Source organism: Periplaneta americana, chromosome 2 (genome assembly GCF_040183065.1).
Source record: "Periplaneta americana isolate PAMFEO1 chromosome 2, P.americana_PAMFEO1_priV1, whole genome shotgun sequence".
Lineage (NCBI taxonomy): Eukaryota > Metazoa > Arthropoda > Insecta > Blattodea > Blattidae > Periplaneta > Periplaneta americana.
This window is the reverse complement of record NC_091118.1, coordinates 178761912-178776985: the sequence shown is the minus strand read 5'-3', so window position 1 is coordinate 178776985 and position 15074 is coordinate 178761912. Positions and strand designations below refer to the sequence as shown.

The window sequence follows — 15074 nt, the reverse complement described above, 5'->3', positions numbered from 1 at the left end:
CAACACACCTCTAGAAATGTTTAGAGACAAATTAGCATATCATCGTTGTTACTGCAATAACTCCTATCTGCAAAAAATAAAATGTTTGATTAAGAAGAAAAAACAAATTACTCATTCTATGGCAGTGGTACACAGGACACTGTGAATTCTTACATTTTCGAAACAAAGAAATATAATTACATATAGGAGAGTTTATTATTTGTTGTATCATTACTTAAGTTATATAATAGAGCAAAAATATGAAAACAGATGAATATGTTACATAGGAGTTATTGCTGTAAAAACAACGCTATAATTCAACCGCTTACGAAACAGCGGAGGCGTAGAGAATGGCATTAATTATTGTCACGGGTTGATTTACTCAGGCTGATAAGACGATAATGTCCCGAACTTGATGAACATATTGACCCTCAAGACTATATATATCACTACAGACTTAGTCCCTTACAGGTTGTGGGTTGTGTATGAGTCAAGCATACAGAAAAAATAATAAAATTCGGCCTTTATCTATGTGAGCTATGAGATCGTTTCTTCAAATCATCGGTACCTATAAATTAGGGTAAGGTCGTAACAATTCTATAAAAGCAGATCTCGCAAAGACTCTTCGGAAAATTTTCAGAACACGGTTACCATCAGTTATCCATCAGAGACACTACGAGACGTGGTAAGTTGGGTGAGAGAAAAGGAAGGGAAGATTGGCGGGAAAAGAAATTACCTACGCGAGGGTAATTTCCCTCTCTCTTTTTCTTCCCTTCCGCTCTCTGTCCCTTTCCTCTTTCACTTTTCTTTCCCCAATTTCTTTCCCCGTCTGTCTCCAATCACTGGCTTTCTGTAATTCACTTTTCTTGTGTTAACTGAAGTCCTAATACTTCGTAACTACATCCACGGTACTTTCAACAAATTGTAAGTATGCTTCACGAAGTACACTTAGAAGCAACACAAGTGCAAGTAATAGTAATTCTAGATAACCCACAATCAAGACGCTTAAGGGCCGATTGTATAAACCATTTAATCTTAGATCAGAGGTTAAATTGATCCTCGTTCTAGTTGAACTTGAAATTTTGCGTTGTATAAAGTCTAATCTGAGATTAATTTGTCTTAAACTAGAGTCAACTTTGACTGAAGAAATTTCTCCGATTAAGTTAGATGATCCAAGTTCAGTTATTTCTTTCTGTTTTAAATATACCAGTGACAGATTGTGTAAAGAAATATCCATTATTATTATTAATATTAATAGATATGGAAGGCACATTTATATTTTTTTTCAATGTCTTGCCTTAATACACAAACATTCTTATATTTTATAAGGCTTTATCGTGTTCAGCAGTATCAAGTAACATAACCTATAATTATATATATATATATATATATATATATATATATATATATATATATGTTTAATGTAACAACCATTAATTATTAATGGATATGATAAATTTTCAATTAACTGTATTACTAAACGAAAATTGTCGTTTTATAAAGCTTTATTATGTTTAGCAGTATCAAACACCATAACATGATAATAATTTTGAGAACAGTCAACCTTCTTCTTATTGTACGCCATTATTTACAATGCAAAAACAAACCAGTGTCTCCAACAGAGTGTACGGAAAGTCACCTAAAAGTAGTTGGAAAGTTGCTGGATTTCTCATTATCAACAAAGAAATATTAAATTTTGTCACTATGGGGTACTAAAAAGGTCGCTAAATCCGTATTTAAGCAATATAAAAGTTAAAATAAATAGTCGTTGAAAAAGAGTTAAAAGTCGCAAGATTGGCAACACTGCACAAACCTGTACAACATGATCCGCGTATCACATACTTCACCTGTTTATGCGATGTTGCCAAATCTTTTTCACGTGAACTTAGATTGCATTTGAACCAAGGTAATTTGATCGCAGAAAAGTTTTATACAATAGAAGAAGTGTCTGAACTCGGTTCACTTTCCGATCTTCGATCAAAGTTGATCTTTAGTCAGGGAGTTTTATACAACTGGGCCTAAGTGTCATACACAGGGTTTTCCTAAAGTAATATATAATTGTAATTAAAATTGAATTAGGGGAAGTTGGACAAGAAGTTCAGACACGTCAAAAATTGTATTTAGAAAGGAATATGGATATAAAATATATTTTGACACTATTGTTGTGAGAGTTATGAAGTCATCGAACACATTTCAAATAGCACCAAATAGTATTTTTCTACGATAATGCGTAAAGTTGGATGTTATCAATGCGTAAAGTGAGCCTTTAAAACATCAGTGCGTAAAAAATTAAGTAATCACTTTACGCACGTCCAAAGAAAATGCAATATTCCAGGGGCGTACACAAGGGAAGTTTACCGGGTTTGAGCCCCCCTTGAATTTAAAAAGAAATTATATATTTAGATTTGAGTATTTTTTTTATCCATAATCGTTCTCCGTTCTGCAATTTTTCACTGTCAGAGTAACAAAATCTACATCGATATAAGGCATAGTCCTCCTACCTCTCCTTCAATCATGTCAATTTCATTCTTCATCTTTGGTGAGTTCCATGTTCCATTATCATGTATAATAAATTTATTTCAACTTATTTTATTGTTTCCATGGATTTTCATATTAAGTAAAGTGTCTTACCTATCATACAAATAACTATCGACTAAATGCATAATAACGCAAGCGTGCTTTATTATACATAATGAAACACAAGTTAAAATTTGTTAAAAATTTATGGATGTGAAAAAATTACGTTTCAAAGATTTTATAAGGGTATTCATGAATATGGTCTATTAAAACATAATGTAATATTAATAAATATACCTTAAAATAAATTACTATTATTATTATGATTATTATTATTAATACACAACATTTAAAATATCGATCATGTAAATTGTAAACCATTTAATTAATAACCCCCTTAACAAAATTGTGCGTACTCCACTGCAGTATTCAATGTTATAAAACTTCATTCAATAAGGAATTAATGCAATACCTCGATCTTTCACGATGTAAATATTACACGTAACACAAATAAATAACAAATTTAACATTAATATTTAGCCTACATTTAGCCCTTATTATACTAAAGTTATATCTATAGTAGACATTGCAACAACATGTAACATTTAACTTTTCCTAACTGCTTTGTTTATTATATGGCCGGTTTAGACGGCCATGAATTCGTGATCATGAACAAAACAGCCTGTAATTCCTTAGATACTTATTTCTTATTGGTTCTGAGTTTAGATGGCAGTAAAATCGTTATCTTATAACCTCTCCAAATTGAAGTATTTATTTAGTGTAAATTTGGGCTGTTGCAGAAAAAACATTGTATGATACACATTCGTAAAGTTATCATTTTGCCCTTCGTGTGTGTGAAACTCGGTATCGCCTCGATTCACAAATCGATCGCCGCTGTACGGGAGTTGTATAGAAACCACAGCATTGCTGGAATTATGATTTCTTTGGCCAGCGAGATCCCCATATCTTTGTGCCGTGTGATTTATCTTATGGAGATTTGTCAAAAGCTGTGACTTTGCACGTTGTCATAACTACATTAATTAATTGAAGAGATTTGCTTCATCTCCGTTGAGATTTTGCAATAGGTTATGGGGAATCTATGTTCGCCAATGCAGGTACGGGTACGTAGATAAGGTGACACCGTATATAACAGAGCTGGGCACATTACGTGATTCTGAGAAATGAGCGCTGTGTGCTTTAAAGAGCGGGTCTTGCGTGCGCTGTGACGTATGCATACTGTACGTCATTCAGTGTCGGTGCAGTGGTGACTCTGCAGTATGATGGCTAACTATGAAGACGGAGCTTCCGCTCATACACTAAAGCGGCCCGCTACTCCCAATGCTTTTAATGTATCATGGGAGGAGGAGATCTTTTTGGTAGAGAGCAGTGGATTAGCAAAGTGTTTAATTTGGCATAAAACACTCCAACTGATTAAGAAATTCAATATCCAACGACATTATTCTTTACAACATGCTACTGAATATGACAAATATGTTGGTAATGAACACCATAAATTAATACAACTTAAAGAAAATGTTTCTCAGGTACATTATATTAGAGTATCAATTTGATATTTACATTGCAATATAGGTTATTATACATTTAGTAACATATATAATTTTAAATTATACAAATATTATGATATATCATAGTATAGTATATTACAGTTAATGATATATCATATATCACATATATCATGAACTGTAATATACTATACTATGATATATCATAATATTTGTACAATTTAAAATTATATATTATTAAATGTACTATAATAACTTATAATGCAATATAAATATCGAATAAATACTCTAATATAATGTACCTGAGAAACATTTTCTTTAAGTTGTATTAATTTATGGTCATATCATATCATACCATACCATACCATACCATATCATATATCATATCATATCATATATATTAACAGAATGACAATAATGCACTTAGTGAATCGGCTATGAGAATTAGCTACAAAATTTGCCACGAAATTGCAAAGGAATTGAAAACATTCAACGAAGGTAACTTCATCAAGCGATGTTTAATTATATTGGTAGATGAACTCTGTCCACAGCAAGTAGGGGCAGTGTCTCATAGAACCGTGGTGAGGAGATTGCAGTATGTGCGTATGGGTTATGTAAATAAGCGAAGTTTATTTCATTAAATTAATAAGAGTGTTACAAAGTCTGTACTGTACAATGGATTGATGTAATATCCTTATAAACTATTATGTACTGACAATCTGAATGACTAGAACAACCGTGGCTCTTGTTACATTAATGCAGGGAAGGTAGCTGTAATGCGAGTCCGCAACTGCGTGAGCGTTCTGCTCTGGCTTGGAATTGAAGTGCCTTGCGGAGCGAGAGCAGCTCTGGCCGACTAAATGGAGCCGCTCTAATGCCCGGCCCTGGTATATAAGATTCAAGAAATAATTTTGTTGTTGGGTAAGTGATAAATGGCACAGTTATATCACTTCAACAACCATAGTCTTATGAAAGTTTGATGTATCTAAAGAACTATTACACGGTTATTAAAACTTCCATTGCCTCGCGTCACCTTATATTAGATTTAAATTGACACACATTTTATAAATATTCTATTCTTTGCAGGAAATGTTAAACGCAAAGGAGTACTACAGGGAAAACTATATCACAAAAGAAAACTCCGAACAAAACCTATCTGAATACATGCACTTGTTGACATGGAAACCTGGCGAGCGGATACTGGATCTGGGATGTGGTCCAGGGACGAACACTGCAGAGGTTCTGCTACCTCGTCTACCAGATAACTTTGAGATTCTGGTGGGAGCAGACGCATCGCAGCCCATGCTGCAGATTGCCTCCAGCAAGTATAAGCACCCGAAACTCAAATTCTTACACCTGGATCTCAGTAAGGACATACCAGCTGATTCCCAATTAAGGACCCCAGGTTTCAACAAGATATTCAGCTTCTATGTTCTGCACTGGATTCATGACCAGAGGTTAGACAACACGATCATTCTTCTCTCACAGCAAAAACGTGTGTAGCATTTCGCAGAACATTTGATTAATTTTGTGTAACGTAAAATAAGAAAAGCACACTCGCCTGTCTCAGAATTTTATATTCACATATTTAAATTGGTTCCCATGCAATAATCATATTGTTAATGCCGCTACATTTCAAAGATATTCTAATATAACTAATGTATAGTTACTGAAAGAAGATTGAGCCGTTGGAATATTCGAAGTCCCAGACATAAGGCACTGCAAATGATCTCAGAACCCAGAGCACAGGTGCACAAGACAACACATCATTTAGTTACGGTATTTAATTTGACTCCACTTGATATGTTGCAACTCGTTTCGAATTTCACTTGGAAAAATGCGAGAAATTGTTAATTAGTTGTAAATAATGTATAATACTAGTGGCTTGTGCAGCAAATGCTGCAAACTAAGTTCATTAGACATTCAAATAAACATTTTTAAGATTTATTTTCAATGAAGAATACAAGACATTCTGAAAGTTATTTGCTTCCATAATAATGAAAGATACTCTCTCTCGAGCCAATACTGAAGAGAACCACGCATATAAATATCTACACCACACCGCCATTAAATATATGAAAAAGACCCAACCCCACTTGATTAATAACTATAAAAATATTTGATTTTTAATAAAGATATTATCTTACGTACGTTTTATAGCTTTCATTAACATATACTATATATATACTACATAGCCGCCACTCAGTAAAATATAGAAATCAAAATCTAATTAAGTTATTCTCTACATCTAATTGTATAACTCCAAAACGTTTCACTTTCATATAATCAATATAGCATTAATATGTATAATTAATGAAAAATATTCGCATCATGGCATTAATTATAATAATATTTCATTTCTAATGGTAATAATGTCATCAAACCACCTCAAGTTTTGTAGTCTTTAATATCCAATACATAGCTGTACTCAGAAAATTACACTCCATAGAATCGAACCTGTAAATTATTTTTTGTAAGTTAAGTTTTTAATAACCAATTTAATTTGAGCTCCAAATATGTCAGCATTCTTGCAGATCATGGCCTTCGTGTAATATTGTTTACTGTAGTATGTGTTTTGTTTTATTCTGAAATGCAATTAGATAGTTCTCAAAACTGACGACAGATGGATTTTGGAATATAGGAAAATTATGTTAAAAAATTGACATTTCACCGAAAACTACTATTTTTCTGAAAAATTTTGAGTTCCAAGCTTCAAAATGAGGGGTCATTTATTAAAATCCGTTCAGCCGTTTTCCCGTAATTTCCATTACCAGTTCAAATTATATATATATAGATTATATAAATTTATTCTTATTAAATGTGAAAGTACTTGTTTTATGAGTTTCAAAATCATACAGCTACAGAGATGGGATATTTTTAATACGTTAACTCTTAAGTATTATAACTAAGATACTAAAATTGTTGTTGAATTGTGAAATTAGACGTAGTTGAATCGCTGAACACTTGACGTTAGTCAACCTGTCTTAAACTTGGTTGATGAAAGTTGTCTTTTATTTCTGTTCAGGAGTTCCTGATTCCTGTCTGTTTTCAGGCAAGCTGTAACTAATATATACAACATGCTGCGACCTGGGGGAGAAGCTTTAATCAGTGTCGTGACAAAATCTGACATATTAGCTGCACTCATTAATCAAAGTCAAAAAGCTGAATGGCAGCCTTATGCAAAGGTGAGAATCGTATTTAATATTGGGCCTATAATCCTGCATTACTTTAAGGCTCAAGAAATCTCATTCCTTTTTCTCAAGGTCAAATTTTTCGTTAAATTTATTGTTCAAGAAATTTGATTAACTTGAATTGTATTACATTCCTGTCGCTCACGGTCAAATTTTAGTAAAACTGAGTTTGGTTAAACGTTGAATATAATTTTTCCCAAATAGAGCAGGTTCTATTTTCTTTAAATATTGGATGAAACAAAATAGCCAAACGTATGTGAGAAAGCAGCGGTATCTCGTGTGCAGATTGTGAAGTTCAAACCTAAACATTAAACATTAAATATTTTATTTGGAACCAACGAGCTAGCTCACTTTTAGCTCATTGACTGGTACAAAGACGTTGTGACTCTTTTATTAGACGAATGACAATCACACATTTTAATTTAGAAAACTAAACAATTTCAGTATACCGTTATTTCACTTATCTTAAAATACTAAAAGAGGAAATTTGCCTGTGTCTGTCGAATGCGTATCTTCATACTTACGTCATACTTAATCTCTGACAATACAACTCTGCATTTTAGTTCTAATAATTTATTTTGTGTGCACAAGGATGGAATTTTCGACGAAGAGGGAAAGGAAGGTAACCGGTTCTGAAATTCATCAGAGAAAACAGTACAAAATATTACCTATAGATGGCTTGGCAAACAGATTCAAGTGTCATAATTCACTGCATAGACGGAAATACTGTTTCTGAGAGAAATTTGATGAAGAATTTGACCGTGAGGAAGGAACTAATTTCATAAGATATTAATCGAAATTTTCATGACATTTATTGTACAATAAATTTAACGAAAAATTTGACCGTGAGGAACAGGCACTAGAAATGCCATAATATTTAATTAAAGCAGAAATGCAAATGCCATCAGTGAAACCTCTGCCTCTAAAAACATCTAACGAGTACGAGCACATCTAATTAAGGAAAATTAAAAAATTGTCTGTTAAGATGATACAAAACTCCTTAAAACACTAATTTCCTTACTCAGACACTTTCCAATACGAACATGACCTTTGTTTTTCAATCCCATGGGTACAAAAGTTATCACAGTTACGGCATTTTATTATATACAACTTGAAATTACATCACTTAAATATTCTTCAGCACAGTCTCCAAACAAATCGAGACATTTGCCTTAGCGTTTCACAACTTTTAAGACATTCTCGTCATAGAAGTTTGCCGCCTGTGATTTGAGTCACGTCTGAACGTTGAATGGCCCACCTTAACTGCTTTAATGTCTGACAGTATATCTCTGCATTAATTGTGATGTCTCGTTCCATGAAATCTAACAGTAGTATTCCTTTTCTGTTCCAAAAGGTAGCAGCAATAGGTTTATTGCAAGAGGAAGTTTCGTGTCGCTACCTTCCTTTTATTGATGAGGACTACGACCCCATTCAATTGACTGACAAGGGATGCTTTCGGACTTTCCGACGAAAATCGCCACGAAACTTTCTGGGCTGAACAAGCATGAGGCCAAAGTAATTGGTGTGAAGTGTGGCATTTCGCAATCATTTGCTACTCCTAAAACAAGGGGTATAAAAGTAGGGTTCGCAACTGTAATGTTTGTAGTCATAAGTTATGAAACACGCTGTACCCGAGAGACATGATGTCATTTTGTGATAATGCGCATGCCTGGTAGGTCTCCTGCCTAGTACAAATAAGTGCGTTTTGTATAGCCATAAGTGGCTAGGTAGTACGATTCAGGACATGGGCCTGTTTGTGTGTTAAAGAATACTGTAGGTGAAATACGTGTATACTATTGTGTGTTTATCAAAATGAGTTGTAACCCTCATACTGTGGTACAGATACTGGTGAATGAGGTGACACAGAATTACCCAGCGGACAACACGCATCCAACATACATCGACAGGCGAATTGCACGGGAGTTGTTTATCATCCTGGAGAAATATGTCAGTGGCGCCAGGGACATGTCGGAAGGACAGACATTGTGGTGTGATAGTGATGGAACATCGGACACTTTATCTCAAGATAACGATGTGCTCGGTAGTCCAGTTCATAACACGGCAACCAGTTCCAGTTCCTATGAACGATCACCTCCCAAATTCAAACGGAAAAGTAACCACGAGCAGTTCTCTAAAATAACAATGAAAAGGATTTATGACAGCGCAGCGTCAAGATTGGAAAGAAAAGCGTTGCAGCAATTGCCCGAAAATTCAAGACATCACCGGCAAAATTGAGGCAAATAGTAAAGGCTCCTGAGAGAGGTGGTACGATAAAAAAAACAAACATGCTGGCATTCGAGAGCATATGTACACCAAATTCAGGAATGAGTGTAATGTTGGAAACGCAATTCACTACTGGCATTTAAAGACTGGGGCGAAAGAAGCAGCCATTTTCATGGGCATTCCCAGATTTAAAGCCAGCAATTATTTCCTCCACCAATTCAAACGCCGCTACAAAATAACATCACTCAAGATTACAAGATTCATTACTTGGCGGAATGTTACTCTTGATACTGACGTGAGGACCAGAGCATTGGAGTTTGTGCGAGAAGTTACGGACTACGTTTCTGCTAATGCAGTCGATGCCGACATGGTGTTGAATACGGATAGAAGTCGATTTTAGTATGAAATTACCTCAAATAGGACACTATCAATGACCGGGGAAAAGACAACTGAAGCAACTGTTGAAAGCGTTGCATCCACTACTCACTCCTACACCATTCAGGTCCATATTTCTACATTAGGACGCCTCGCAAAGAAATTGTACATCTGTTTTCAAGAAGCGCGTGGTAAATTTGGTAAGACGTCAACAGCTCTCGTACTGTCCTGGATGCGTAAAGTACTGCAACCGGAATTAAAGGGAGCATCGTTTCTGCTGCTGGATTCATGGCCTGGTCAAACAGACACAGATGTATCGGCCAGAGCCTTCGGAAACAGGGATTGAAATTTACACACAAAAATCATACCACCTAAACCACAAAGTACTGTCAGCCTCTAGACGTCTACTTCTTTGGCCAGTACAAACTATTTGGGCAACGCATTGAAGAGAACATATGTCATGATGAAGGGAATACCGTCAATCTGCCTGATAGGATCTTCATTTTCAAGTTGCATTCCTTTATATACAATCAGTTGAGTGCGCCACAGTACCAGCCTATGCTTCGCTATGCCTGGAAGGCGTCTGGATACGTGTCACAGGACATGCCACTTCCGTTCCCTAATTTGTTGGACATAAATTTTGTTGGTCTTGACATATGTAACATTCCTGACTGCGATTGCAGTTCCGTCATTATTTGCTCGTGGTATGAGATTCAACTTTGTTTGCACCACTGCCTTCTTACACCACATTACCATGAGGTAGAATGAGGTAGTATATGACAGTTTACAAATCTATCTGTTGTACGTAATCTCGTCATTTACATGTATCACATTTCACAGCTAGATGATGTTAGGTACTCTATGACTACAAACATTATAGTTGCGAACCCTACTTTTATACGCCTTGTTTTAGGGGTAGCAAATGAATGCGAAATGCCACACTTCACACCAATGACTTTGGCCTCATGCTTGTTCAGCCCAGAAAGTTTCGTGGCGATTTTCGTCGGAAGGTCCGAAAGCATCCCTTGTGAGTTTTTTTTTATCTCCACATAGTTTCCACAAGATGGCGATAAATTTCAATTGCTTTAAAGTTTTTGCAAGAAGAAATCTTCTTACTGACCTATCTCACAGCTGGCGGAATTTTCAATCGCAACACTCTCTTTGAACGGACGCTGTAAAGCAGTGGTCGGCAAAGATGACGTCAATAAAATGCAGCTTGCAACAAAAAGCAAAGGGGAAGATACCCAGACTACTTAATGTTGAATAAATGAGTGATGGCTAATGGAAAGGTGATCATGCCTTACCCCTTCGCCATGCTTGTGTATTAAGGGATTCAATCGCGAGATACGAAATGCCGATCACTGCTGTAAAGTAACTAAAGGCGGCACGATCTTCAATCGACCGAAGCTTGCTGCGTACTGAGTCACACTACATTCCTACGGAAAAAACGGCGTCATTACCGACAAAACTTACTGCATCATATGAGAACGGAAGTTAGTTTACGGTCAGGCCTCATACAATTATTGAGGAACTTGGGGTAAAGGGTTCTGCTTACATTCATTTAGTCATAACGTCAGATCACAATTGAATTAACACAGTTAAGGAACCTTTCTTGAGGTTTGCAACAGACAAAAAGCAAACTTGCAGACTTTACCATTCTATGGGCGTAATAATAACCACTATCAGTTGTGTAGTTTATATGTGATGAATTTCTTAAATATTTCACGGACTTATGAATAACAGTGTATGAGTATATGCAGTTGGATCTTAATAAAACTTAATTTGTGGCTAGTTATATTTATTCAGAAAACGTTTATGACTGTTTTAGGACGTTGAGAAGGCTATAGGACCTTATCAGCAATCAAAAGAACCTGTTGAAGAGTTGAGAAGCCACTACAAAGGTGCGGGGTTCGAGATTGTAGACATGAAATGGAGAGAACTTTCGTACGATTTCAAGCTCACTAGCAAAATGAAAGGTGAATGTTACATTAATTAATTCATTCATTCATAGTTTTCTGCCCGAAGGCGGGCATTTCACTGCAAACCAAGCATTTTCATCTTTCCTAATTTCCGCCTTCCTTTTAGTCTCCGCATATGATCCATATAATATAATAATGTTGTCTATCATCTGATATCTTCTTCCGCAGCAAACATTTCTCTCTCCCAACTTTCCTTCCAGTAGGCAGTTTCCTCTTATCCAGTAGCCCAGCACATTGTTTCTCTTAATTATTAGTTTTAGCATTATTCTTTCTTCACCTAATCTTTCTAGCACCGCTTCATTTCTTATTTTGTCTGTCCAAAGTGCCAATTCTGAAAATAGTAGGTCTAGGCAGTGGGGACGTGCCGATTGGCTCAGGCGAATTTAGTTGAGATTCAGCACTCGAACAAGATGGGAGTGAACAAATGACAAAGTCACTTCATTACACCTAATCCAGTTATAGCTATACCGCAATTGGTCTGTTTCCTGAGATTGTCGATTAAGAGTGTAAGGATCGTAATAGAAGGCATGGTGCGCTCATGAAAATTCCAGACAGTTTGGTATTGGAAAGCCAGAAGATGAAAGAAAACTAAAGAATTAAATTTGTCAAACCCAGAGTAAGAGCTAGACGTTCATGAGATAGAATGGCTCTTCTGAATGAAGTGTCACTCTTGCTGATTTTCTAATCTGTCAAATTGAAAACAGTCTCAAAATTACTACTCGACATCCAGAAAAATACCTGATTGCCGAGTTGGTATAGCGCTGGCCTTCTATACCCAAGGTTGCGGGTTCGATCCCGGGCCAGGTCGATGGCATTTAAGTGTGCTTAAATGCGACAGGCTCATGTCAGTAGATTTACTGGCATGTAAAAGAATTCCTGCACGACAAAATTCCGGCACATCCGTCGACGCTGATATAACCTCTGCAGTTGCGAGCGTCGTTAATAAAACATAACATTTCTAACATTTTCCAGAAAAATTTGCGACGCAATATATTTGTTCGTAGCTGGTTTTCGATGGCCACTGTGATAAAAAGCACAGTGCGGAAATCAACATTGAACAGGAAATGAGGATCGCTGTGTACAGTTTCATTCCAAGATTTGACAAGGTGTGCAGTAAACAATATGCTCGTTCGTCCAACTAATTTTAGGTCATCGTTATCTCGTGAACCTTACCTGCGCCTCAGGGGAAGATAAAAGTGGACTGAGAAGCTTTCCTCCCTCGTTATGCATCTACTAGCTCACTTACCCCAACACAAGTTTGTTATTGTTAGCCCTGATCTCGCTTGGTTTCACGAAATAACGAAAGACTTATACTATTTAATATATTTCATAACTGTTCACATATGAAAACCTACTTCTTTAAAACTGTTTACATTAACTGTTTGTGAATTTAAAACATATGCTTCATTTCACTCACCAACGTAACCATACCAACTGCGCACTACCAGTGTTAGGTAGGTCTATGTTCTGACTTAGGGCATCGCGGAAAAGGCCTGATACACATAGACGCTGTGAACCGAAAAAGTTTCGGAACCACTAGAGTAATGAAGTTATATTAAATAAAAAGTGCAATATTTTTAACTTCCTGGTTCCTTTTAACTCTGTCATTTTGGTGTTAAATAGGTACTGCACAAAATGGTTCTTTGTGACTGAAATTCTATCTATTAATTTTACACTCTTGTAAAACTATTCACTCTCTGTGTTACTGCATTACATTAGCTGATTATCACCATACGCTTCACTAATTTGTCCAGGAATGACATTATTATGGAATTACTTTTGCCATTCTTCACGTGAACTACTGTTACTATTATTATTCAGAAATGTTTCTTTCTTTTACCAGATTTCATGACTGGAATCAACCTCTTTCATCCCAAGATACCAAAAGAGCTGCAGGACATTTACATAACCGACTTTCTGATGGAACTAACGAAAGTCAAATTCAAAAGAGAATTTAACGATAACGACAACATCACTGAAATGAAGTACGAACAAACAGTTTCACACCTCAGGAAAATATGAAGTTGAACAAACAATATAGGTTGTTTCTGTGTTAGTGAAGTCAGTTTTGCCTGCATCATACGAACTGGTGGTCGTATATGGTATTTTTGTATACGATATATAAATTTGAGCACCTATAGCCCGACCACTGACATTAAAACCTGCGCCACAAACCAGTGTTCGTTCGTGCGCAGGTTGTCATAGTGGGGAGCCTTTTGTGTTGTAGATGTGCTCCCTGATCGACGTCTCGCAGCGAGTACGTTCTAATCTATTCGAAACAGCACTCATTTCCGCTTCCAATCTTTCACTTTTCAATCAATTATTAATATTCCATTTCGACTTATTGTGTATAGTTAAAACAGATTGTAATTTATAATAATGGAAGGGAAACCAATTGTGCGCGGCAGGTTTTTGAAAAGTGACGCACGTAAAATTATTTTTAACGTTGCGAAGTATTTAAAAGAGAAAATAGTACATTATGCAACGAGCCTATAATGATAGTAATTAAGAAGCGAGTAAGGATGTTTATGAAACGAGCGTAAGCGAGTTTCATAATTTTCATACGAGCTTCTTAATTACCATTATAGGCGAGTTTCATACGACTTTTTATGCTCGACCATATTTCTAACTTGAAATTATTAATTTTATTTGTATCTAACTGACCTTGAGCAATACCTCGTATATTGTGAGATGTGCGCAGACGCGAAAGTATTGATTTTTTCCGAGGAACAGATGTCCACATTGACCTTGGTAGCCTATAAGAACCTACAGAGTAAACTAAATATTAACTTTGATATAGGCACCGTGCAAGCTCCTCTGGTGGCGACTGTTGTTACTAACTGCAGGACAGCAGCGATAGAGTTGTGCTTGAAGCGTATGAATATACTTAACATCTCAGGTTAAATGATAAGAAATATGGATGATCCTAAAAAGCGGAAAGGTAACGCAATTGCTGTGTTCTTGAGTGTAGTAATGCTTATAGGAACACACCAACCGATATTGTTTTTATCCATTCCCAAAACAGAAAACTGGAGCTCAACAACGTTAATTGTGGATCCATGCAGTACGCAGACGAAAGTAAATAAGGCTACACTGTTTGTAATCATAGTATTATTATATACTAGGCCTGATATAAAAAATAGAATGTATATAGTATTATGTTTATAAATAACCATTAAGTTAACAACGACAGGAATTTATAATTTAAATTTCAAAAAGTACATAATTACTGAGTTCTTTACAAATAATTATATTATGTATAATATTAGCAACAATAAATAATAATA

The 15074-nt window shown here is 35.8% G+C and overlaps 1 protein-coding gene across 2 annotated transcripts; it reads left to right on the top strand.

Moving 5' to 3' along the window:
- Nucleotides 1–463: 463 nt before the first annotated feature.
- LOC138694876 (juvenile hormone acid O-methyltransferase-like) lies at nt 464–15074 on the top strand. 2 transcript variants are annotated; one of them, XM_069819029.1, is made up of 6 exons: nt 464–664; nt 4782–4940; nt 5106–5476; nt 7072–7204; nt 11637–11784; nt 13631–15074. In XM_069819029.1, the coding sequence occupies exons 3-6, from the start codon at nt 5109–5111 to the stop codon at nt 13807–13809; spliced, it is 828 nt and encodes a 275-aa protein (XP_069675130.1). In that variant the 5' UTR covers nt 464–664; nt 4782–4940; nt 5106–5108; the 3' UTR covers nt 13810–15074. The 2 variants fall into 2 exon arrangements, with proteins under 2 accessions (XP_069675130.1, XP_069675129.1); XM_069819028.1 differs by lacking the exon at nt 4782–4940.

Excerpts from the sequence above, each read along its gene's own strand:
- LOC138694876 (XM_069819028.1), top strand. The coding sequence starts at position 5,109 with ATGTTAAACGCAAAGGAGTACTACAGGGAAAACTATATCACAAAAGAA. Across the intron at positions 7,205-11,636 it reads AATGGCAGCCTTATGCAAAG|GACGTTGAGAAGGCTATAGG; the intron begins GTGAGAATCGTA and ends TGACTGTTTTAG. Across the intron at positions 11,785-13,630 it reads GCTCACTAGCAAAATGAAAG|ATTTCATGACTGGAATCAAC; the intron begins GTGAATGTTACA and ends TTCTTTTACCAG.